This window comes from Dromiciops gliroides, chromosome 4, assembly GCF_019393635.1.
Source record: "Dromiciops gliroides isolate mDroGli1 chromosome 4, mDroGli1.pri, whole genome shotgun sequence".
NCBI lineage: Eukaryota > Metazoa > Chordata > Mammalia > Microbiotheria > Microbiotheriidae > Dromiciops > Dromiciops gliroides.
This window is the reverse complement of record NC_057864.1, coordinates 215,457,617-215,481,302: the sequence shown is the minus strand read 5'-3', so window position 1 is coordinate 215,481,302 and position 23,686 is coordinate 215,457,617. Positions and strand designations below refer to the sequence as shown.

Below are 23,686 nucleotides of genomic sequence, written 5' to 3'. Positions count from 1 at the left end.
GATAAAGCACCGGCCCTGGATTCAGGAGTACCTGAGTTCAAATCCAGCCTCAGACACTTGACACTTACTAGCTGTGTGACCCTAGGCAAATCACTTAACCCCCATTGACCCGCAAAAAACAAAAACAAAAACAAAAACAAAAAAACCCAGCAGGGTAGATGAGATATATAAGGGAAAAAATTGTTGATCATTCTCATTAAAAGTCCTGCTATCAATATCTAAGCCTGCCAAATAGCAATGTGGCTTTGTAACTCTAAAAGCCTCTAAAAAAGAAACTAGGATAAACAAGTAGTACACCTCTTTTCAACAACAATGATCAATGTCATATAACCCTTGTGAGTCATAACACAAAACACCACTTTAGACTTCAGGCTGTAATGTGGTGGCTTATACTCACACTCCACTGGGGCAAAAGCTCCTGAAGAACCCAGGCAGAAAATGGAAGCTAGAGATCGTAGCTGTGGTCTCTGTGGCACCGGTCAACACCTGGTCAACCTGTGGGGGTTTTGCTCACAGGACTTACTACTGCTGCTATAGGTAGCTGCTACTATGGTTGGAGAAGGGACTAATCTTGGAATAGGCTTCTCTTCTCCTGAAAGATTTCTCCTCTCCCATTCTCGGTGCAATAGGGAAGTTAGGGAACCTATACTTGTCTAAAGCATCTTTACTGACCCTTTTATCAATACAAGGCCCTCATTTAGACCTTGACTGGTTACCAGTGCCTAAGAGTAGATCAGGGGCTGCTGATCAATCAATTATACTGAACTGTATCATGTATAAACTCAGTGACCAGAGTGGTACAGAAGAACATTCGCAGACCCTGAATGGGGAAAGAGAGGAAAGAGGGGCTTCTCAGAGCAACAAGTATGTTTGAGAGGTGGTAAAGGGGATGGATGGGTAAGGCACCCTACTGAAGAGAAAAATCTTACTACTCATTTGCAGGAGGGGTGGGAGGAAGGGACAAGGAAGGAATTGATGTTTTTTGTCCTTCATTATAGAAGAGGATCATGACAGATATCATGACTTGCACTGAATTGAATTTAAGTGAAGGAGGACTGTGCAAAAGTCACTAACCTCACTGTCTCCTCCAGAGCCATCTGGGTCCAGTAGAAAAATATACATCAGGACTACTGGAGATGGCCCTGGATGTTTAAGGCAATTGGGGTTAAGTGACTGGCACAAGATCACACAGCTAGTAAGTGTCTGGGGTGAGATTTGAACTCAGGTCCTCATGACTCCAGGACCAGTGCTTTATCCACTGTGTTACCGAGATTCCCCACAAGGGAGGAGTAAGAATAGAGGGAAGAAGAGAGAAGAGAATGCTGAACATGAACAAGACTTCTTTATCCTCACAGAATGTCAGTTTTAAAAGAGACCTAAGAGGTCATTTAGTCCAATGTGTACCTGACTAAGAATCTTTTCTACAAAATCCCCTAGAAGTCATAATCCAGCCTTAATTTGAAGGCCTTTGATGGAGGGGATCCACCCCCTCCTGGGCTAGCTCATTCTACTTTGGGATAACTCCAATTGTAGGAAGATTTTTCTTACATCACATCTAAATCTGCCCCTCTGCCCCAGCGTTCCTATTCTTCTTTCTGCGGCCAAGCAGAACAAGACTCATCCTTCTTCCCCATGCCAGTGCTTCAAATGTTTGAAGACAATTCCTTCCAACTGATCCTTGTAGAGCATGATCTCCAGACCTTTCACTATCCTGCTTGCCCTTTTTTTGGATGCTCTCCAGCTTGTCGATGTCATTCTCAAAATGTGGTGCTCAGAACTGAATGTAACACTGCAAGCAGGGACAAAGCAGGGCAATACCACAGCCTTCTATGTTCTGGACACTTAATGCAGCTTCAGTTTGTATTAGTGACTCATCTTCAACTTGCAATCCACTAAAACTCCTAAATCTTAAAGCAATCCTACTCTGGACTTGTGAGGATGATTTTTTTTAAGCCAAGTATAGGACTTTATACATTTACCTTTATTAAATTTCATCTAAATAGACTTGGACTATTGTTTAAGTATGTTGATATTGGCCCAAATAAAAAGAACAGCCCTTCTTCCTATTTTCTATGGCCATTTCTGTCTTCAGCTCTAGAAAGAAGTGGTTTGGATCTCAGTGGTTCTAACTAGAAAATATCTGTATTTATGTTACTCAGTGATCACTTGCTAACATGATGGCTGACTCTCTCAAAGTGGCAATCTTTTGGGAGCAAAATTATCCAACTGGTTCTTCTGCTACTACCAGACTATACTTTCCCTGGGCCTGAGCTCAATTGCTGACACAGGCATTTCTTTTCTTTCTTGGGCATAACTTTCCTTGCTCTTCAAGAAATGGTCAAGGATAAAAAGAAAGCCTACTTGAGAGATGAAGCAGCCTGGTTGGAGCTCTTAGGCGGAGGAACTTTGTCTATAGTGTTGTAGTTGTTATGTACCATGGTGGTAACACAGTTGCCCACGGCTCCCTTGTTGCTCCTTAACAAAAAAGAGAAAGAGAAACATATTAGATCTTGCTGGTCATTGACTATTCTCTATCCGTCAACACCACAAACCAGGGGTTTTAACTATTTTTGTGTTATGGACTCCCCTTCTCAGAATGTTTTTAAATACATAAAATAGACAGGATTACAAAGGAAACCAATTATAATGAAATATAGTTATCAAAATATATGCATTTTTAAAAAGTTCATGGACATCGGGTTAAGAACCCCTGCCATAGACATCTCTACTGTGAGCAAAATTTCATACTAGTTACTGTGGGAGAAGAGGAGACTATGCAAAAAGAATTATCTTGTGCCTCTCCTTAGCTGATGTCCTAAGGGTCCAGGGTCTGAGACCGGCTCATTGGAAAGCCTTGCCTTTTGCTACTGCACTTTTAAATGCCCATGAAAGCATCTAGCACAGGCTCATCTTATATAGAGAATTCTACTTTGTAGAAAATACTATTAAAGGGAGGTTCTAGTACAGCAGACTCTATTCTACCCTTTAGGAATTTACAGTCTAGTTGAAAAGCTAAAATATGGACATATAAAGACTTTAAAATAATTATTAAGCAACATATGAATAAGTGACTATAGCACAAATGCTGTACCTCAATACTGTGAAGAGATCACAGTGCAGAGAGGTAAAGTCTCCCCAATCCTAGAACCATAAGATCTCAGAGGTGGAAAGAGGTGGAAGCCCTTCCATAGCATCCCTGAAAAATGATCACCCATCTTGTACTTAAAATCACCAGTGACAGGGGTACTAGCTTCCATAAGGAACAAGAATAAAATATAAGCCAATCTCAGGGAAAAAATTCAGAAAAAACCATAAAGGAACTTGAAAAGAAAAAAAATTTCAGAACCAGGTCAATTTATGAGTAAATTCTATCAAACATTCAGAGAACACTTAGTTTCAATATTGTATAAACTGCTTGCAGAAATAGGAAAAAAGACAAATATGGTCCTGATAAATAATCAGAGAGAGAAATTAGAGAAAGAGATTTATAGATTAAGGGATCTTAACCTGGAATCTGTGTACTTAAAAAAAATAATTTGATAATTGTATTTCAATATAATTGGTTTCTAACTATATTTCAATTAAATTGGTTTCTTCTGTAATCCTATCTATTTTATTTAATGCATTTTAAAACATTGGGAAAGGGTCCATAAACTTTCAAGAACCCTTGTAATAAACCAGTATCTCTAATGAATATTGATGCAAAATTTTGTATAAAATATTGGAAAATAGACTATAATCACGTATTAAAAAGATCATATCTATGACTAGGTTGAATTGATACCAGGAATGCAGAGTTGGTTCAATAGCAGGATAACTATAAGCATAATATACCATGTTAATAATATACTATAAGCTATAATAATAACTATAAGCATAATACAGCATATAATTTTATCAACTGATGTAGAAGAGGTTTGGGAAAAATGCAATAGCTCTAAATGTTAAAATCATTAAAAAGCTTAGGAGCAGACTCTTGTTTAATATATGGTAAAGACTATCTTTCTAAAACAAAGAATTAGCATTATCTGTAATGAAGAAACAGTAGAGAACTTTTCAGTAACATCAGTAGACGAAGCAAGAATTTCTATTAATACCATGATTATTTGATATAGGTCTAGAAATTGCACTGAGACAAGAAAAATAAATTGAGGAAATAAGCAGAGGCACAGAGGGGAAAAATATTGTTCTTTGCTGATAACAAGATAGTTTATAGTGAACCCTAAAAAGTCAACTAAAAACCTGAAATAACTTTAGTAAAGTGGCAATATATAAAAAAAAACTATAAAAATCATCAGCATTTCTACATATTGCCAATGAAATGCAGCAGGAAGAGAGAAAAAGAAAAACCTTTCAAAATAATGAAAGAAAGTATATGATATCTAGAAACAGAACTACTAAGACAAGAATCACATGAATACAATGAAAAAACACTCTTTACCAAAAAAAAGACAAATAATTGAAGGCATTAACATGACACTAAACATGAATTCTTCATGGTTAGGCTGTACCAATCTAATAAAAAGACATACTACCTAAATAAACTTACAGATTTGGTGCCTCAGTAATCAAATTACCAAAGGGCTACTTTATAGAAATTGAAAAAAAGATAATAACAGAGTTCATCTGGAGGAACAAAAGGCCTAGAATCTCAAGGAAAACAATGAAAAAAATGGGAAGAGGACCTAGGTACCAAACCTCAAATTATACTACAAAGCAGTAATCAAAATTATTTGTATTTGATACCAGTTTAAAACAGAAAAATTGTCCAGTTGAAGAGGTTAACTACATAAGATCAAGAAACAATTGAGCATAACAGCAAAGTGAAAAACTCACTATTTAACAGAAAATGCTGGGAAAGGGAGCAGAGACAGTGGAAGAGCAGGAAATACAGTGAACTCCTCATAAAAACTCCTCTAGGCAGATCTAGAAACACACCAAACTGAATCCTCATGGGGAAATCCAAGAAAAAGTCACAATGAGTCATTTTTCCAGTCCAATTTGGCATGTGGAAACAGAGAAGTCTAGAGACAGGGTCTGACCACAAGCCTACCATGGAGAGCACTCCAGCTCTGGAAGAATGATTCCAGGCCTCATACCAGAGCACCACGACTTCATACAAGGTACAGGAACAATTGCCAACTTGCAGCTTTATCACTCACTCCCCATTTCTGGGTCACAGATTGGGTGGTATTCTGGGGTATGGAGCAGTCGCAGGCCATGTACAAGAGGAATGAGTTCGAAAGTAAACTGCATCAGGGTGGCTCAAACCCTGAGCAGAGCAGGGTCTCAGTTACAAATTCTAGCCCAATCTAAAGCCTACAGAGAAATAACCAGGGCACAGACCCTAAAGCAAAGGGAAGTCTGTAGTTGTGTCACTGTGAATCTGCAGAGCTTCCCTGTTGCCATTTAGTGGGTAAGGTCAGAAGCAGTCTACTATTGCTCTGACCCAAACATGCAAAACTTTTGAACAAACAAAATCATTAATTAGAATTAGAAGGGAAATCATTAACTGGTGAGGGCAGGGGAAGAAGGAAGCATTGCAGCAACTTTCTCTGGTAAAGGTCTGATATCCAAATTATAAAGGGAATAGATTCAAATATATAAAAAGAAGAGCTTCTCCATTCCTTAAAGCATAAGAGCTGGTAGTTCCTAAAAGAAGTTAAGCTATCAACAACCATATGAAAATCCAAATCACTAATAAAAGAAATGCAAATTAAAATAACTCGAAGATTCTACTTTGTATCCATCAGATTAGCAAAGATGACCAAAACAGAAATGGCGGTTATTGGAGAAACTGTGGGAAGAGAGGCACACAAATGCATGATAGAGCAGCGGAGCTGTGAACTGATCCAATCATTCTGGAAAGCAATTTGAAACTATGCCCCCAAAGTCACTAAAGTGTACCTCATTTTTGATCTAGTAATACTGGCTGGTCATATACTACAAAGTCAAGGAAAGGACTCATTTACACAAAACTACTGATAGCAGCATTTTGTTGTTGTTGCAGCAAAGCATTGGAAACAAAGGAGAAGTTCATCAGATGGAGAACGGCTGAACATATTTTGGTATCTGCATATAACAATATTATCATACCTGAGAAATGACAAAAGGATCATATTTAAAGAATTCTAGGAAAACTTGTATGAAATGATGAAGGGTGAAGTGAGTAGAAAAAAACAATTTATATAATGTAAAGGAAAACAACTAAGATAGATTTAGGAACTTTGATTAATGCAGTGATTAATCATAATTCCAAATGGTTCCCATCTGTTGGCTAGGAAGTGATGGACTAGAGGTTCAGAATGAAACATACATTTTTAGACACAGTCAATGTATAGATTTGTTTTGCTTCAATACATGGGTATTTGCATGTTGTCTCTCTCCCCCATTCACTGGTGAGCTCCTCAGGGGCAGGGGACTGTTTTGTACTTTTCTTTGTATTCCCACTGTATTTCTGTTGTATCTAGGACAAAGTAGGTGTTTAATATGTGTTTATTGATTAACTGACTGAAGTTATTTGAGAAGCTAAGTCCATGAGCCTGGAAAATTGTACTTGTTCCTATGTAATGTCTATAAAGTCCCACACCTCAGGCTTGAGCCTTAGGGAATGAGAAAGATGCCTTCATTCCCCTAAAGAAAAGGCTGACTTAAGAGAGACAGAGAACTTTCTAAAACCCCATCTAGTACCTAAGCTATGCTAGGGAGATGGCAATACTTATTTCCTGAATACAACACAACATATCCTCGATTCAGCTATTCTCTCCTGGGTGAGAGAAAACCATTCTTTTTCATGATTTGCCCCTACCTGTTGTTGGCAGTAAAGTTAGGTGCCAAGGATATCGTGCCTTCTTTTTTCCTCAGACCAACTGAGGAGTCAAGTGTACTGGTGCTTCGAGCACTGGATGGGATGGTGAACACTCTGGGCTGATCATCCTGTTATGGAACACAGAGGCAACCTAAGTAAGAAGATAGGATTTAGATCACTAGCCTCAACTCTACCTCAATTATTTGTATAATATTTGGTCACATTGTCTCTTCTGGGCTTAGGCTTCTCATCTACAAAATGGAAGGGGACATAATTGGCCCTCATGTGATGGAAAGAGTAGCCAAACAAGCTAAAAAGTTCTTTCTGATAAGAAAGACTTGATAAAAATTGTCTGATGTGTATTTACTTTCCCTTTTCTAGAGGTAGAGATGCTACACATAGCAAGTTACAGTCTCCCCCTTCTTAGGGAAGGGGAGGGTAGAACCGGAGGAACTAACAATTCTATTTCATCTCTGACTCAAACTCCCAAGGATTCCCTTACCAGAATGTTCCATGTGGTTCTCTTCTCAGGTGAAGTTTTGCACAGACCTGCCAGCTTCTTTCTCCCCGTGGTGCTGCTGTCAAAGAAGGTTAGGAAATCTGTGGGCTGGTCAGTGCTGGGTTTAGAAAAGGAAAAAGGGATAAAAATGAACATATCCAGATTTCAGACACAAAATGAAATCTAACAAGTAGAGGCCAGGTCACTAGCTAGAAACACAGCCCTATGTACACATAGTCTAAGGAGCCGTTTCCTAGCTCTGACCTAACAACCCAAGCCTGGAGGCCTTAACATATGATATCCATAGGGCAATGATTTGGGGCTTCAACGGTAGTTCCCACTGTTGACTCAGGACTTCAAGATCAGCCCCAAACTTTGGCATGAAACTGGGGATTCCCATGAAATTTGTTTTCTGGTTTTGTTTTGGTTTTTAGTGGATGGGAAGGACAGGGAAGATAGTGATAGGTTGCTAAGAAAAAGAAAGAAAAGAAGATTGTTGGAGCTTTTAAAAAAATGCAAAAGAGAAGAGAAACCTAGAAGGGAACAGACAAGCACAACCTCTTTCAAAGTGAGATGCTGGGAAGACCAAGATGGCAGAGTTGCAGCACGTATGCACGCGCGCACGCACACACACACACACACATACACACATACACACACAGCACCAGATTCAATCCTGACTGGGAAAATTTTTTAAAAATCACAGTGAGTTATTTTTTCAGCCCAAGTTGGCACAAGAAGACTGTAAGGTCTATAGATGCTAGAAATGGGGTCTATCTAGGAGCATACTGCATGGAACCTTCCAGCTGAAGGACTGAACAAAGGCCTGCCTTTGGCATGAATGAGTCCCAGAACTACAAAAGGAGCCTGACCTTGGTCAGGGAGCAAAAACTGATGCCAACTTGTGTGTGTGTGTGTGTGTGTGTGTGTGTGTGTGTGTGTGTCTCCCCCCATGACCTCCATCACAATGCAAGATCACAGATCCAGTGTGTGACTAAGAAGGAAATCTGTGCCTATGAATGGTAATCTAGAGGAAGAGGAGGTTGAGGGTGTTAATATGAATATATGGATCATCTGGATTTGATGGATGTGCCTTCTTAACCAAAAGTATTTTTTATGAAATCCTGTATTAATAGGAACAAAATGTCCTTCAACTCAACTCCAAAACTGAACCCAGATAGCTAGCAGATAAAAGACCACACCTAGTGACTTCTTTTCCCACAGGATAGTAAGTCCCTATATTATGGACATTTTGGTATCCTCACCCTTGCCAAACCCTTTTTTGGAATCCTGTAATCTTATGATGCCTCCATTACATCCATTCTTGTTATAGTATTTGCTTTTGGGTTGATCTGTAACTGACAATGCCCTGTAACCCACCGGCAAAGAAACCTTAAAAACCCTTAGAAAGGGGTGGCTAGGTGGCGCAGTGGATAAAGCACCGGCCCTGGATTCAGGAGTACCTGAGTTCAAATCCGGCCTCAGACACTTGACATTTACTAGCTGTGTGACTCTGGGCAAGTCACTTAACCCCCATTGCCCCGCAAAAAAACCCCAAAAAACAAAAAAAAAACCCTTAGAAGAAGAGGGTCTCTGAGCTCTCTTCTTAGGAGGGTAGTCTCCACACAATCATGTGTTATATTTCTTCTTAGGACAAAATATTAAACTGATATTATGGTGTTTTTTTCTGTCTGTCACTAATCTGGTTTGTCTTGTAGGAGATATTAAATTCTCTGATTTGGTCCTTAACCATGTTCTCTGATCTGGTTATTATATTTGTAGGAGGACAGGTATGAGAACAAATTGTAGGAGATATTATAAGATATAATTTCTCTAATCTGTTTATTAATTTGTAGGAGAGATTAAAGATTATTTCTCTGATCTGTTTGTAGGAGACAGGCAGATACAAAAACTATATTTTAATCTTCAACAAGGGCAATAGGTTATATTTTGATTGGGGAGCAAGTATAGAAGGAGGAAGAAGCTATGTGGCTGTAATCCAAGGTGTAGAAAACACTCTTACTTCTACCTCACACCACAATCTGAAGACTGTAACCAAATAACCAGGGCGGGAATCCCAGACCAAAGGGAAGCCTGCAGTTCTGTCGCTCTGAACATGCAGAACTCTCTAGCTGTCAGATAGTGGCTAAGTCCAGCAGCAGTCTACTGGATCTTTAACCAGGGGGCAAATTCATGGTTATATTGTTCAGACCCAAGTGCAGATAAAGAGTTTGCAGAGGGAAGACAGACCAAAGTATTAAGCAAAACAAACTCTACTGAGGTTGGATCTTGAAGAGGGGCTGACAAGAGTTTTGTTTTTCTTTCTTTTCAGTGAGGAGGGGGGAGTAGTATAGAAAGAAGTTAGATTTCCATTCACTGAAAAAAAATTAATTTTAAAAAGGTACATGTTAAAATTATGATATACTTGAGATTTTAACATAAAAAAATATCCTAAGAACTTCAGGTCCCTTTTCACTTAGTCAAGTCCTGTCATATCAGTTATGAAGTAAGGAATGTTGACTAAGAGGTTAAGTGTTCCTGCCCTATTCTCCTTCCTAGACTGTCAAAGATTCTGGGATTTTATCATTCTGCAATTATCTCAATGATTTTGCAATCCAGGAAAGCAACATAGTTGGGGTCCAATAGCATAAAATATTATGAAAATATGCTCCCTTAGCCCTCTCTCCCCTATTAATAAGGATCTATTGTGAGAAAGCAGAGTGACGAATACCTCAAGCACATATGAAAACCTCATAGCAAGTGAATTCTCTGCCTTCAACCCTTTGGTGGTATTTCTCCTGGTTTGGAAAGCAGAATCAGTCAACAGAGTTAGGAATTAAGGTCCCAGGAGTGTTAAGGGATACTGATCATTTGTTGGCCCTTCATTGCTGATAAACTGATAAACTCTCCTTCCATTCCAACCACCAAGGGAGGAAGACCATCATTCCAAACATAAATATAGATTGGATATTTTCTTGAGATCTCAAAGTTGCTTGCCACAGGCTTTTAATACAGATATTCAGGATGTGACCAGGTGAGCAGTTATATAATTGAGGAAAATATTCTGGCAACCCGCCTCACTGTCCAGAGAGCAAAAATCACAAGATAACATTTGGCCAAATGTTTCCTGGGTTAGTAAAGAGAATGGACCCTTGGTGAGGGGGGACCTGCTTCCAAGTGGCTTCACATAGAACTTTATGATTACAGAGCATTTCCCCATACATTAGCTCATCTGATTGTTATAACAACCCTGTGTCATGGCACAAACAAGACTACATTTTTGTTTATCAGGCAGATGGTTCAAATTTATTTTTTAGAGCTGTGTAGTCAGGGAATTCATTCTCTTTTCACAGCAAAGGATCTCAAAGTGACAGTGAATATAATGACAAATCTCTACAATTACAGATACAAAAGAGCTACACCGAGGAGAGAAAGAAAGCTTTAGTGAGGTCAGAAACATGGAGAGGGAGAGGAGGGGTCCTCGAGGACACACTTGGCGCTTACCCTGGGGGACTAGAGTACTGGAAACTGGCATTGACCAGGAGAGGGGTTTGGGACACATTATATAATTCAGCTACCCAGATGAGAAAAAAGCACTTGCATGACTTCATTGCTTGGCAGTGAATGGGGGTGAGGAAGATAGTCATGTCTGAAAGACAGGGTCCAAACTCTTAAAAGGCAACATTTATGGTAAGGTAAAGAAGAGAAAGGTGGTGGCCTTGGGCACCTGGAAAACAAAACAAAATAGTTCTGCTGCCTTTGCAAGTTTGCATGTAATAACATATTTTTATTTCTGCAGCCCCTTCTCATTTATAATATAAGTAAAACTTTTTGTGCATTAAGTTAAAACTATGATCGACATAAAGAACACAAAGAAATACAACAGATGAGAAAGCAGGAAAGGAAAATTTGAAGTATTAACACAGAATTCTTTTTCTTACTATACTTGTAAGGAAGGTAATATAAGTACTCTTTATATCCATTTTAAATTCCAGAAAAATGGGGCTTAGAGCAGTTAAGTAACTTACTCAACGCCACAGAAACTTAAACCCAGCTCTGTCCCTCTACAACACTAGCAGAGTGGCCTTGTCCATTCTGACCTGACCTGACCTGATTGGTTTGGTTTCGCTATCATATCATTCCTAAGGACTATTTTTTCCAGAGTCTGAAATCTCTTGAACGACTAGTCCCGCATGTGTCTGCCTTCTTCTGGGGCAAGAGGCAGCTCCTTCCCTCTCTCCCTGACAAAAACTCCAATCCTTGGCCCCTAGCCCAGAACTTAATTCTCTATAGATCCCACCATTCCTCACACAAAAGAATTCCCTTGGCTTTTATAAACAATGCATTCCTGAAAAGGGGTGACAGGAAGAAGAAAAGACCCCTTTCCAAACTGAAGAGAAGCTTTAAGAAAAGAACACAAGAAGGGTTCATCAGTCAATCTCCAGTTCATTTGGATGAATAGGCAAGCTTTTCCTAACCAAAAAAAGAAGAATTTTAACTGGCTTCCTTTCCCAATTCTTCTCTCAGAAATTAGAATATGAAAAGAATGGGACTGTTACTGCCTTCTGGAATCCTTTTTCCACAGCAGAACTGCCAGCTCGAAAAGCAAGAGGACCAAAGGTCAGCACAGGTAAGGGCAACTTATGAAGAGGAACCCACCCAACACAGTCAAGGAGAAAGCCCAGAATAACTCAGAACACATAAACATCACAGATTACGGTCACCATTTCTTTTTCCCCACAAGCCGACAATTGCCTACAACCATCCCTAGAAGGGAAAGGAAAGAACATCAGGAGTGGAAGACTCTCAAAGCAGAATGACCCTTGACTATCACATTCTTCCACTGCTTCCGCTTTCACTCCCATTCTCTTCCATTGTTAGCAAGGAAGAAAATAAATGCCTTAGTCTCCCAAACATCTGTTGCTCTTTTTCACCTTTCAGAATGAAGACAAGTCAGCCCTGCTGCCCTCTCCCTCACAGAGGGACAAAAGCCAGAGACAACAGTCTGAAGGGACAGTATTTCCTCATCTATAAAATTGCAATGAGAGCCCCGACATTATTTCAGGCTATACCACTGAAGCAAGTGCCCTTTCCTTTCTAATGTTTGATGGAATTTCCTGGAAAGATGGGGAAAGCTATTCTAATAAAATTAGGGCTGGATTGGGGGAAAAAAAACCAAGAGGATTACCTGAGGGTACCATTCAACTGCTGGTTGACCTGGGTTGTGCTATTGGATCTTCGAAGGTTATTGATAGCTCTGGAATTCCCTGGTCCTGTACTCTCCTGAAAAAAAAAAAAAATCAAGCAAGCCACAAATATTTACTGAGCATCTATTATGTACCAAGGACTACAGTAGATTCTGGAGGGATACAACCATATACCCCTGAGTGGAAGGAGCTTATAATCAAATTGGAAAACATACATGAAAAAATTAGGTAACAACACAGGATATGTACAAATATAATTAAGTGCTAAATCATGTTGTACAAACTATAAATGCTAAAGAAATTCACAGAATGGGAGAGGTCAATGTATGTTAGAACAGTTTTCATGAAATTCTTCAAGAAGAAATTGAGTTGGGCCTTAAAGGGCAGGTGGAATTTTTGGAACGAAGAGCGGAACAATATATCAGGTTTGCGGAATAACATGAGCACTAGCAAAGAAGAAAGTATAAGCATGACACGTTTCTGGAACAGGGATTCAAACTGACTAGAACAGAGGACATGCTGGAGAAGAACAGGAATTGAAGTTGGTTAGGCAGGGTAGGTTCAGATGACAAAGGACCTAGAAGTCAGACAGAAGAGGCAACAGGTATACAAAAGTTTGGAGCAGGGGAGTGACATGATGAAAATAGTAGCCAAGGAAGATTAGTCACACAGCATCACAAAAGATGAATTAGAGGAGGGGAAAACTGGAGTGGTGAATGAAGGGGAGGTCAACCAGTAAATTATGGCAATAATTGAGGAATAAAAGTCTTAATTAAAGTGGTGCCAGCAGGATTTGAGAGGATGGGGTGAATACTAGGGACAATTCTTAGGAAGAATAAGTAGCACTTGGTAGTTTGGGGATAAAAGATATGAAGGAAGGATATGAGTCAAAGGTGACTCTAAATTTTTGAGCCCAGATAACCAGTCCTATGGTGGTGTCACTGACAGAGAATCTGTTGAGAAAAGCCTTTTGGAAGGTCAGGGAGGGGGACAAGGATGAGTTCTGTTTCAGACTAACTGACTTTGAAAGTCTTTTACTTAGAAATGTCCAACAGGCAGCTAGAGATATGGAACTAAGGAAGTGAAAATTGCAAGGTTAACAGGTCAGAACTTGATATAAAAATTGGGAGTCACTAGCATAGAGGTAATGGTTGAAGTGGTAACAATGGATGGAGTACAATAACAACTTAAGACTACCTTATTGATTTTTACAATTATTACTGTCCTCTCAGTTGAGAACTTTACCAAGAAAAATCAAAACTACTGAATTCTATCATCTCTCTTTCTCATACTCCTCAACATAATTCCCAACAATTCCCTCCTTTATTCCAGTCTCTGATTAAAAAGTGACCCTTATCCTTACAAAGAACAACCCCTCTATACATACCTTTGATCTTATCCCTTCCTATATTCTCCAGCAGATTGCCCTACCATGAGCTTTTTTTCTTTTACTCTTCAATCTCTACCCCCTCCACCACACCCTCCATTTTCTAGGTCCTTCCCTGCTATCTACAAACACAACAGTCTCCTCTATCCTCACAAAACTACCATCCCTTCAAGCCATCTCCTCCCTTTCTCAGCCAAAGTCTTTGAAAAGGGACAGCTAGGTGGCGCAATGGATAGAGCACTGGCCCTGGAGTCAGGAGGACCTGAGTTCAAATCCAGCCTCAGACACTTGACACTTTATACTAGCTGTGTGACCCTGGGCAAGTCACTTAATCCCAATTGCCTCACCAAAAAAAACAAAAAAAAAATGCAAAGTCCTTGAAAAAAGTGTCTATACTTGTCCTTATTTCTTCTCCTGTTTTTAAAACCTTGTTAATGTGGTTTCTAATCTCATCAGTCAACTGAAACTTCTCTCTAAGGTTACTAATGATCTCCTAATCTCCTAATCTCCTAATTGCCAACTTTGATGCCCTTTTTGCTTTCTTCCTCTTTCTTGACCACCCTGCAGCATCTAGCATTGTTGACTATGCTCTCCTTTCTGGACTTTCAAGACATTGCTTTTCCTTGGTTCTCCCACCCATCTGACCACTCCTACCTTCTCCTGCTGGAGCATCATCCATATCTTGCTCCCTAACTGTGGGTGTCCCACAAGGCTTTGTCCTGGGCCACATTACACACCCATTTGGTGATCTCATCAGCTCCCACGGGTTCAACGATCATCTTTATGCTAACTACTCGTCTATCTATACATTCAGCTCTGGTATCTCTCTCCCATCTCCAAATGTCTTTTGAACATTATGGACTAGGTATCTTCCAGATACTGCTAGTTCAACACATCCAAGACAGAACTGTTATCTTTCCCCAAAACACACTCCATTTCCAAAGTCCATGTTTTTGTTCAGGACCCCACTATTCTTTCAGTCACTCAGCTTCAAGACATCAGTATCATTTTTCAACCCCTCACTCTCACCCTACAAATCCAATCGGATGACAAATTGGGTTTTTCTGTATCCATATCTCTTGGACCTGCTGCCTTCTCTCTATTCATTCAGCCATTCCTCTTCCCTACTCCCAGGCCCTCTGCACCTCTCACCTGGACTACTGTAATCAACTCTTAATTGGTTTTCCTCGTTCAAGTTTCTTCACACTTCAATCCCATCCTCCACACAGCTGCCAAAATGCAGATCATTCCACGTCAACTGCCCCTGCCCCCAACACACTCCAATGGCTCCCTGATCTCTACAATCAAATATAAACTCCTTTTTGGGGACACTGAAAGCTCTTCACAACCTGACCCCAAGATACCCTTCCAGCCTTATTACACACTGCCCTCTTCCATGGCCCAGCCAAAGGGTCTTCCTGCTGTTCTTTGGTCTCTGTGCCTCTGCCCCAGCTGTCCTCCATGGCTACAATGTCCTCCCTTCTCACCTGCACCTCTTGAAATCCCTGGTTTCCTCCAAAAATTAACCACCTTCTGTATGTGGTCTTTCCCCATTTCCCCCGTGACTACTATCTTTGCCACAACTGTATCTCTTTTGTATATAGCTTTATAAGTGTATGCTTTCTTACCATTAGATGAGGAGGGCAGGGACAGTTTGATTTTTGTTTATGTATCTTCAGCATCCAGCATGTAGTTGGTCCTTAATAAATTCTAGTCATTGATCGCCATTTTACAGACTAGTAAACTGAGACTAAGATAGAACAAATAACTTTTTCCAAGTTATACCAGGTTACAAACCAAGTTGTAAATTTATTTAAAACTTTTGACACCAAATAAAGTACTCTTTCCTGACTCTCAAATGATTATTATCATGATTCTAAGAGATTGAAGTGTTCCATGATTTGAAGCCAAGAGAATACTGGTAGGGGTTTTTTAAATAGACTTTTGAAGCATGGAATTGTTTGAAAAACAATTTATGTACTTGGGAAATTTCCCAAGTGCAATCCATCCTTCTCCCCTAGTCAATTCTGGATCCAGCTCATTGTTCAAGTGTACTGACATCAGATGTCTGACTCAATGGGACTAAGTGAATGATGGTCAGCCCATCCAACTGTCCTGACAACATAAATTCTTTTTTTTTGGGGGGGGGGGCAGGGCAATGAGGGTTAAGTGACTTGCCCAGGGTCACACAGCTAGTATATGTCAAGTGTCTGAGGCAACATTTGAACTCAGGTCCTCCTGAATTCAGGCCAGTGCTTTATCCACTGCGCCACCTAGCTGCCCCCAACATAAATTCTTTTTTTTTTTTTAAAGTGAGGCAATTGGGGTTAAGTGACTTGCCCAGGGTCACACAGCTAGTCAGTGTTAAGTGTCTGAGGCCGGATTTGAACTCAGGTACTCCTGACTCCAGGGCTGGTGCTCTATCCACTGCGCCACCTAGCTGCCCCTCAACATAAATTCTTTATCCACTTAGTTTTTCCTGTGTGGATTGAAAGGCTAACCTATTTTGAATGGCAGAGGCACTCGCATTACAGAGGAAGCCCTTTAGTATTCTAGACTTTAATTCATTTAGAGGAATGTCCTGGGCAAACAAGAGTATTTGGAGAATGTAACAATCTATTGAGAATCCCTCTTCCATTTGGACTTGGCAAAAGATTTCCTCCATGTCGCTGACTGGCATTGACCATAAGTCTCCCAGACTTGCCTGATACTGAAACTTGGAAGACTACTAGACAAAAGTACCTTTGTAACTGCAGCTATAAAGGAATCTTATACAATTAAGATTATACAGGTGGCCTAAAGGGCAATGGAGAGGTATATACTAGATTTTAATAGGTTATAGCATATTACCAATGATGGCTTGCACAAGAGAAGAGGAGTGATGATACTAATAGCTCACAATTATATGTAGTATTTTAAGATCTGCCAAGCATCTTCTTAAACAACAACCCTGTACAAGTATCGGATCCATTTTGTATATAAGAAAACCAAGGCTCTGAAGGACTGAGCCCCATACCCCATTATTATGAGGCCTTCCCTTTGAGACTGCTTTCCATTTGTACTGTGTATCTCTTGAATGCGCTGTGTCCTCTGTTATGACAGGCATTATGTTTTTCTTTGTCAACTAAAGTCAACTATGGGGCAAGAGTTGAACCCAGGATTACTGAGACCAAAGGCAGAACTCTTTCCATATCATTCTCCCAAGTAGAGCCAGAAAAGACAATCCAGGCATGTAGCAGGAGCAAGGGAGGAATAGCCAGACAGAAAGCTATAGTGCTGCACTAATACCCACCAGTTATGATTAAGGAAGACTTTTAGCAAGATGCTAAATGACACACTGGATAGCAATGGTAATGGATAAGGTATGAATGGTACATGGATAGAGGGCATGTTCACATTGATGAGACCTCAGATCCATCAAAATATCATAAACCAACAAAGTTCCATGCTAGGCCCTCTTGTGTCTCTGTCTGTCTGTCTGTCTGTCTCTCCATTTTTTACCTTGGGTCACCTCATCCATTCCCACAGGTATCTCTTAAGAGCTGCGTTCAAATCAATATACCCATCCTAGTTATTCCTCACAAGTCCAGTTCACGTTCTCAACTACCTCCTAGACATTTCCATCTTGATGTCCTGCTAGTCCTTCAAACTTAATGTATCTAAAGCCATGCCCTCAAATCTGTCCCTAACTTTTCTATTTAATTAAATGCTACTAACATTCTCTCAGTGTCCCAGGCCAATAATGTAACAACCATATTTGAATCTTCTATCTCCCAAACCCCACACAGCTAATCAGGTATCAAATCCTGTCATTTCTACCTCCAGAATCATTCTCACATCCATCCACTCCTCTCACCATCGCTCTGTTTTAGGTTCTTGTCTCTTCTCAACCAGACCATTTAAAAGCTTTCTAACTGGCCTTTTTATCTCCAATCTACATCCCCTCTCCAAGCCATCCTCCCCTTCACTATTTAGGAATAATCATCTCAATACTATGATCACATCACTCTTTTGCCCACAACCATTCGGTGGTTCCCCATTAAAATAGTATAAACATCCAGTCTTACAATTCAATGTTCCCAATTACCTAGCTCAGCTCAGCTCCCATTACTCCTTTTCATGTTATTCTACATTCCAGTCAAAGTGGATTCCTCTCCCCCCTCCCCATTATTGTTATTGTGTACTTTAAATTCAAGTGCAGCCCTTTTTCTTTTAGAAGATATCTTTCCTAAGTCATGGGTCCGAGTTTGAATCTTGCCTCAGATATTTACTGTGTGACTTGGGGAAAATCACCTAACATTTCTTAGGGTCAGTTTTTTTATCTATAAAACCAGGATAATAATAGCACCCACTTCACAGAATAGTTGGAAGGTCCAAATGAAATAACGTATGGAAAGCACTGGGCAAACCTTAAAGTGCTACATAATTGCTAGCTATTGTTATTATTGTTTTTGTTGTTGTTTGTGGGACAATGAGGGTTAAGTGACTTGCCCGGGGTCACACAGCTAGTAAGTGTCGAGTGTCTAAGGCTGGATTTGAACTCAGGTCTTCCTGAATCCAGGGCCAGTGCTTTATCCACTTTGCCACCTAGCAGCTCCTATTGTTATTATTGTTATTAGGATTATTAGGAGAAACTTTTGTATTAACTGTGGTTTACTGTCTTCCTTTTGGTTTATGTGTTGAGTTAATAGTTTTCTTTCAAGCACTGCAGTTGTGGCTCCAGTCAAGGGCCTTCTCAACAAATTTATTCGTATCTGAGCTGAGCAGATTGAACATACATACTAAGATAACTGCCAGTTCCCAATGTCATTGACCGCGTATAATCTTTAGTTTAATTATGACAACCATTCTATCACAAATTCCCTCAGACAACAAGTACCTACATTTGAGACCACTAAGGATGAGAGACCCATCCTGAGTACAGAAAGCATGGTCCACACCAGGCTCAGGCCAATTAGCACTTGTAAATCTTTAAGGACAACTGAAGATCAGAGGACTCACTGATTTGGGGTAGAGGGAGAGCAATGATAAATAAGATGTGGTCCTTACCATGAAGGAACTTACAAGAACAAGGAAAACATAAAACAGAATACCTAAGATTTACCTTGAACTGCTATGATAATTCATAGGAAGGAGAAGACTCTTCTGGCTAGAGGAACCAGGGAAGACATTATGAAAGAGGTGGCATTTAAATTAAACCTTGAAAGACAGGCACAATTTGAAGAGAGATGAGGGGTGGGCAGGCACTGGGGATGGATGGTATGAGCAAAGAGGTAGGAAAACTCAGGACGTTTTGGGGAGAGAGTAGAATAGATTGGCTAGAAAATGTCTTAGAAGCATGAATTTTATTTAGCATTAAGTATTGGTATTTAGTATTAAGGAAAGTCATTGAAGGGTTTGGAGCAGTAAAGTAACATTCAAGGTTAGAACCCAGAGAAAATTAAAACTCCTTACAATTTACAGATCTGAGAGGATTGGCTCAGTTGTTCAGAGGAGGCTGCTAATAATGCCAAGTTTATAGGCTCAATCCCAACATAGGGCAGCTGAATTTGGTACAGACTCTTCAATGACCACTGAATGCACACCTAAGCTCAGTTAACCACTCTGTAAATATATACCCTTTGGGGTGAGGGGGAACAAATGAGAATGGATGATTCAGCACTGTCCACAGCTCTAATGGAAAATGAAATAATAGACATTAATGCAAAGCTGAGGCAGATCTCGATGAATTTAAGACATCATTTGTAAGCTGACTGTTTTGCATGCATTGATATGTATTAACATTGGACCAATTTATTTGCCACAAGGGAGTGAAAGCAATTATGATGCTAGGGGTGGGGGTGGGGTGGAGAGTGGGGGTGAGGTCCACTTCACCTCATCTGAGTTACCCTTATTCCCCTAAACAACCAAATGAAAGTCAATATATGCCTGGTTTTGAAAAAGCTCTCTAGCCAGCTTCATGCTGGAATGAGTAAAGGAAGTATCCTGTAAGACATTCTAGAGCTTTGGACACTCACCAGGGCATTCCTCCTAGGCTTGTTCTCAGTTACAACAGAGATAGAACGGGCAATGGGCTTTGCAGGGGATGCACTATTAGGACGTCTGGAAACAAGCAGGGGAAGACCTGTCAAGCTCAGTTCCATTCCTTCTAGGTTGTCTTCTGGGTAGCAGGCAGGGCTACTGGAGGCCCGGGCACTTTTCATTGTGATTGGAGCAGACCTAAAACAAGAAAATAGATAGAAGGAATCACCATGGAAAGATCAACTCTTCCTCCCCTTCTTCCTCCACCACTAATCTGGGAACATGTTAACACCAGGCTATGACTTAAACAGCCCAGCCTATATTCTACAGGCACAAACTTCTAGAGTGGATTTGTATTTCCTGTGAGCCAAAATGAAGCCATTTAGTTTCCTATTTCAAGAAGTGTTTTTACAAAGTGCTTACTATGTGTCTGGCACTGTTAAGTCCTTCAATCCTAACACTTAGACAGGGATAGGACTCCTTGCCTTTTATGAGACAACAATTTTGTTTCCATTTGCCCGTCTTGGCTTCGTGTTTCAAGGCATCAGAAATTACCGCTATCATCAGACAAAAGCATATAGAGTCTTTGAGTTGTTTCCTGCTGTGCAATAAAATTTAACAAGGATATAGGCAACATCAGGTCCAGACTAGGGTTCTCTCTTTAGTTTTCTCAAAGACATTTGTGATTTGCTGGGCTCCTGGATGGTAACATAAACACAACCCTCACTATGGAAACCACCACACCAGCTTCTTTATACTGCAGGGAAGCCAGAGATCATATTGAGGCTCAACAGGTGACAGAGGAGGGAAGAGGGGGAGGAGAGGGAGGAAAAGAAACTACCACCAAAAATACCAAAAATTGCTTTTCAAAAAGCTTAAAATTCTTAGGAAAAAGATCCCTTTGCCCGCTGTTGCTTTCTTTTCCTGATGCCTCCGTAGGGTGTGGAGATCTGTTATACCCACAATAAGTCAAAGTCAAGTATTAAGTGTCTGCTATGTGCCGGGCCCTGTGTGGGAGACAATCAGGCTATAATAACAATAGCTAACATTTATATAGAGATTAGGAATTGCAGAGCACTTTACACAAGTTTTCTCATCTTAATTAACAGAAAAAAAAAAACAACAGAAAATAACAGAGCCTGGAAATCTTCCACCCTTAAGCTCAAAAGAGAGGAGAGCTGTTTAGGTCAAGAGGACACAGACCAAGGCCAGAGCACTGGAATGAAATTAATTGTTGATCTGTCGCCTGCCCATCACTCAGGCACCTACTGAGACCAAAGACGAGGGTTACCTTTTCATTTTCATTTTGCTTTTCTTTCTTTCATGCTGTTGGTTCCACTCACCACCTCCACCCCCCACCCCCTCCAAGACCTTTAGTTTGCCCAACTTGGGGCTATTTCACATCCTTTTATCTAAGAGCTTTAAAAAAATACACTCCCCCCCAAAAGGGGGGCGTTATCAGCTATGCACACCACGCCCTCGCTTGGGAGACGGGGGTCTCATCCTTCCTTTTCTCCCCCAGCACCTCTGGACCCCGAGTAGCCCTTTACCTGCTCAGCTCCGTGGTGGTGCAGGAGCCCGGGGCCGGGGAGGAGAAGGAAGGACACCCTTCCCCCTCCTCGGGTCTGGAGGGGTACGGGCCGGCGGAGGGTGCCCGGCCCCCCACGTCCCTCTTCTTCGCCTGGACCCCGGAGGAGCCCGTCCGCGGTCAGGCTCCACAGCCCCAGGCCGGGCCCGGGGGGCGCCCTCGAAGGGAGGTCGAGTCTGGCCGGCTTGGGGCCCAGTCTTCCCGCTGAGGTGTCCCCTCGCGCCCGTCCCGAGCCGCCGCTCCCCGCCGAGGAGCCCCCCGGGAACAATGAAGAGGGGCGGGCGAGGGGTAACGGGGGCGACAGGCTAGCGGAGGAGGTGGGAGGAAGAGGAGTGAGTAGCGCTGGCAGATAGCAACCCGCCTGGCGCCACCCACAGCTTCAGGCCCCCGGAGCCCGCCTTCTCTCTCCTCCCTGCCTTCCGATTGGCTGAGGCCGGGGCCCGGCTCTGGAGATCTCAGGAATTCACTGGACGGCTCTGCCGTCCATTGGACAACCAAGGGGGCGGGAGGGGCACTCAGAGGGGGAGGTTCTGTGATTGGTTGAGGCGGAGGAGGCGTGACCCCGGGTTGGAGGGGGCGGGGCGTGGAGAGGGTCACTGTTGGAAGAGGTAGGAACCAAAGCTGGAGAGAGGGTGGTGACCTATGGGGCCAAGGGGTCAGGGGGAAAATTGGGGAGAAAAAAAGAAAAAGGATGAAGACGGGAGGCCCGAGGCAGATGTGTGGAGAGGGAAGTTAAGAAAGAAAGATCAGAGACTGATACCTTAAGAGAAGGGAGACCTTAAGAGGGCAGGAATCTGGGAAAGGGGATGATGGAGGCAAAGTCTTTAAAGGGGAGGCTGTGGGGACCCAAGAGGTCCAACTTAAACAACTGGCTTCAGGAGGACCGGGCAGGCTTGCTGTGCTGCCTTTGTTCTGGGTAAGAAAATCCTTTGAAGCCTTCCCCATCAGTGGGCCTGGGGGACTGATGGGCATTCTGAATCTTCACTCAAACCAAACTGGGGAGCTGGGTTTTTTTTGTTTTTTTTTTTTAATTCAACATTGCCATATCTGGGTATTTTAAGTTAGATTTTTAGTTAGTGGCCAGAGGTACTGAATTAAAAGACAAAAGTACAGAAGTACCATCAATACCACTAAAGGAAGGGTTATTAACTTTTTTTTTTTTTGGTCAGGCAAATCTGGTGAAACCTATGGACCCCTTTTCAGAATGTTTTTAAATGCATATAATAAAATACATGGGATTACAAAAGGAACCAATTATATTCCAAGTTAGCAAAACCCTTTGAAATCTGCTCTCCTCAAATTTAGGGTACAAATATATGATCTGGTTTTCCTCTCCTTTTGAACCACTAATTTTTACTTTAAAGTTTCCCGTCATGTTCACCCATTGTAACAAACAACCCACACATCAACAGTCTGATGGCATATGAAATACTCCATACCCATAGTCCCCCACTAATGCAAAAAAAGAGATGTTTTTCCTCTTTGGAACCAAGCTTGGTTAATCTATCAAAGTATTGCTTTGTTTTTGTTCTTCCCACCTGTAGTAATTGTACATGTTGTTTTCCTGATTCAGCTTACCAAAATAAGCATGAGTTTATGTTTTTCTACACTTCTCTCTCTCTCTCTCTCTCTCTCTCTCTCTCTCTCTCTCTCTCTCTATATATATATATATATATATATATATATAATATTTTTTTTCTTATTACTAAGTATTTTCCAGTCCTTAGCACAGTGCCTGGCACATAGTAGGTGTTTATTGAGCAGCACAGTCATAATCTCTTACATTCATGAGCCACAATTTAGCTATTCCACAATGGGTAGGCACCTACTTTGTTTTTCTTTTTTTGCTACTACAGAAAAAAAATACAGCCATTGATATTTTGGTGAATATGAGCATCACACATTTTGGGCGGGGGCAGGGCAATGGGGGGGTTAAGTGACTTGCCCAGGGTCACACAGCTAGTAAGTGTCAAGTGTCTGAGGCTGGATTTGAACTCAGGTCCTCCTGAATCCAGGGCTGGTGCTTTATCCACTGTGCCACCTAGCTGCCCCTACACAGTCTTAATAATAATTTGCAAAGTACCATACATATCTTATTTATCTTCACAACAGATCTCCATTTTACAATTGAGGGCTCTGAAGCTCAGGAAGTTCATGACTTGCCTATCTTTATACA

At 41.2% G+C, this 23,686-nt stretch overlaps 1 protein-coding gene across 4 annotated transcripts in view; it reads right to left on the bottom strand.

The window, feature by feature from the left end:
* Positions 1-21,871, bottom strand: part of CEP131 (centrosomal protein 131) — a 47,766-nt gene extending 25,895 nt beyond the window's left edge. For all 4 annotated transcript variants that reach the window (XM_043963663.1, XM_043963662.1, XM_043963664.1 and 1 more), the window contains exons 1-6: positions 21,473-21,871; positions 19,919-20,120; positions 12,496-12,590; positions 7,311-7,425; positions 6,809-6,936; positions 2,362-2,475 (exon numbers count right to left, since the gene is read on the bottom strand). In XM_043963663.1, coding sequence (XP_043819598.1) covers positions 2,362-2,475; positions 6,809-6,936; positions 7,311-7,425; positions 12,496-12,590; positions 19,919-20,104 — 638 coding nt within the window. In that variant the 5' untranslated portion in view covers positions 20,105-20,120; positions 21,473-21,871. The remainder of the gene's footprint in view (positions 1-2,361; positions 2,476-6,808; positions 6,937-7,310; positions 7,426-12,495; positions 12,591-19,918; positions 20,121-21,472) is intronic.
* Positions 21,872-23,686: the final 1,815 nt, after the last annotated feature.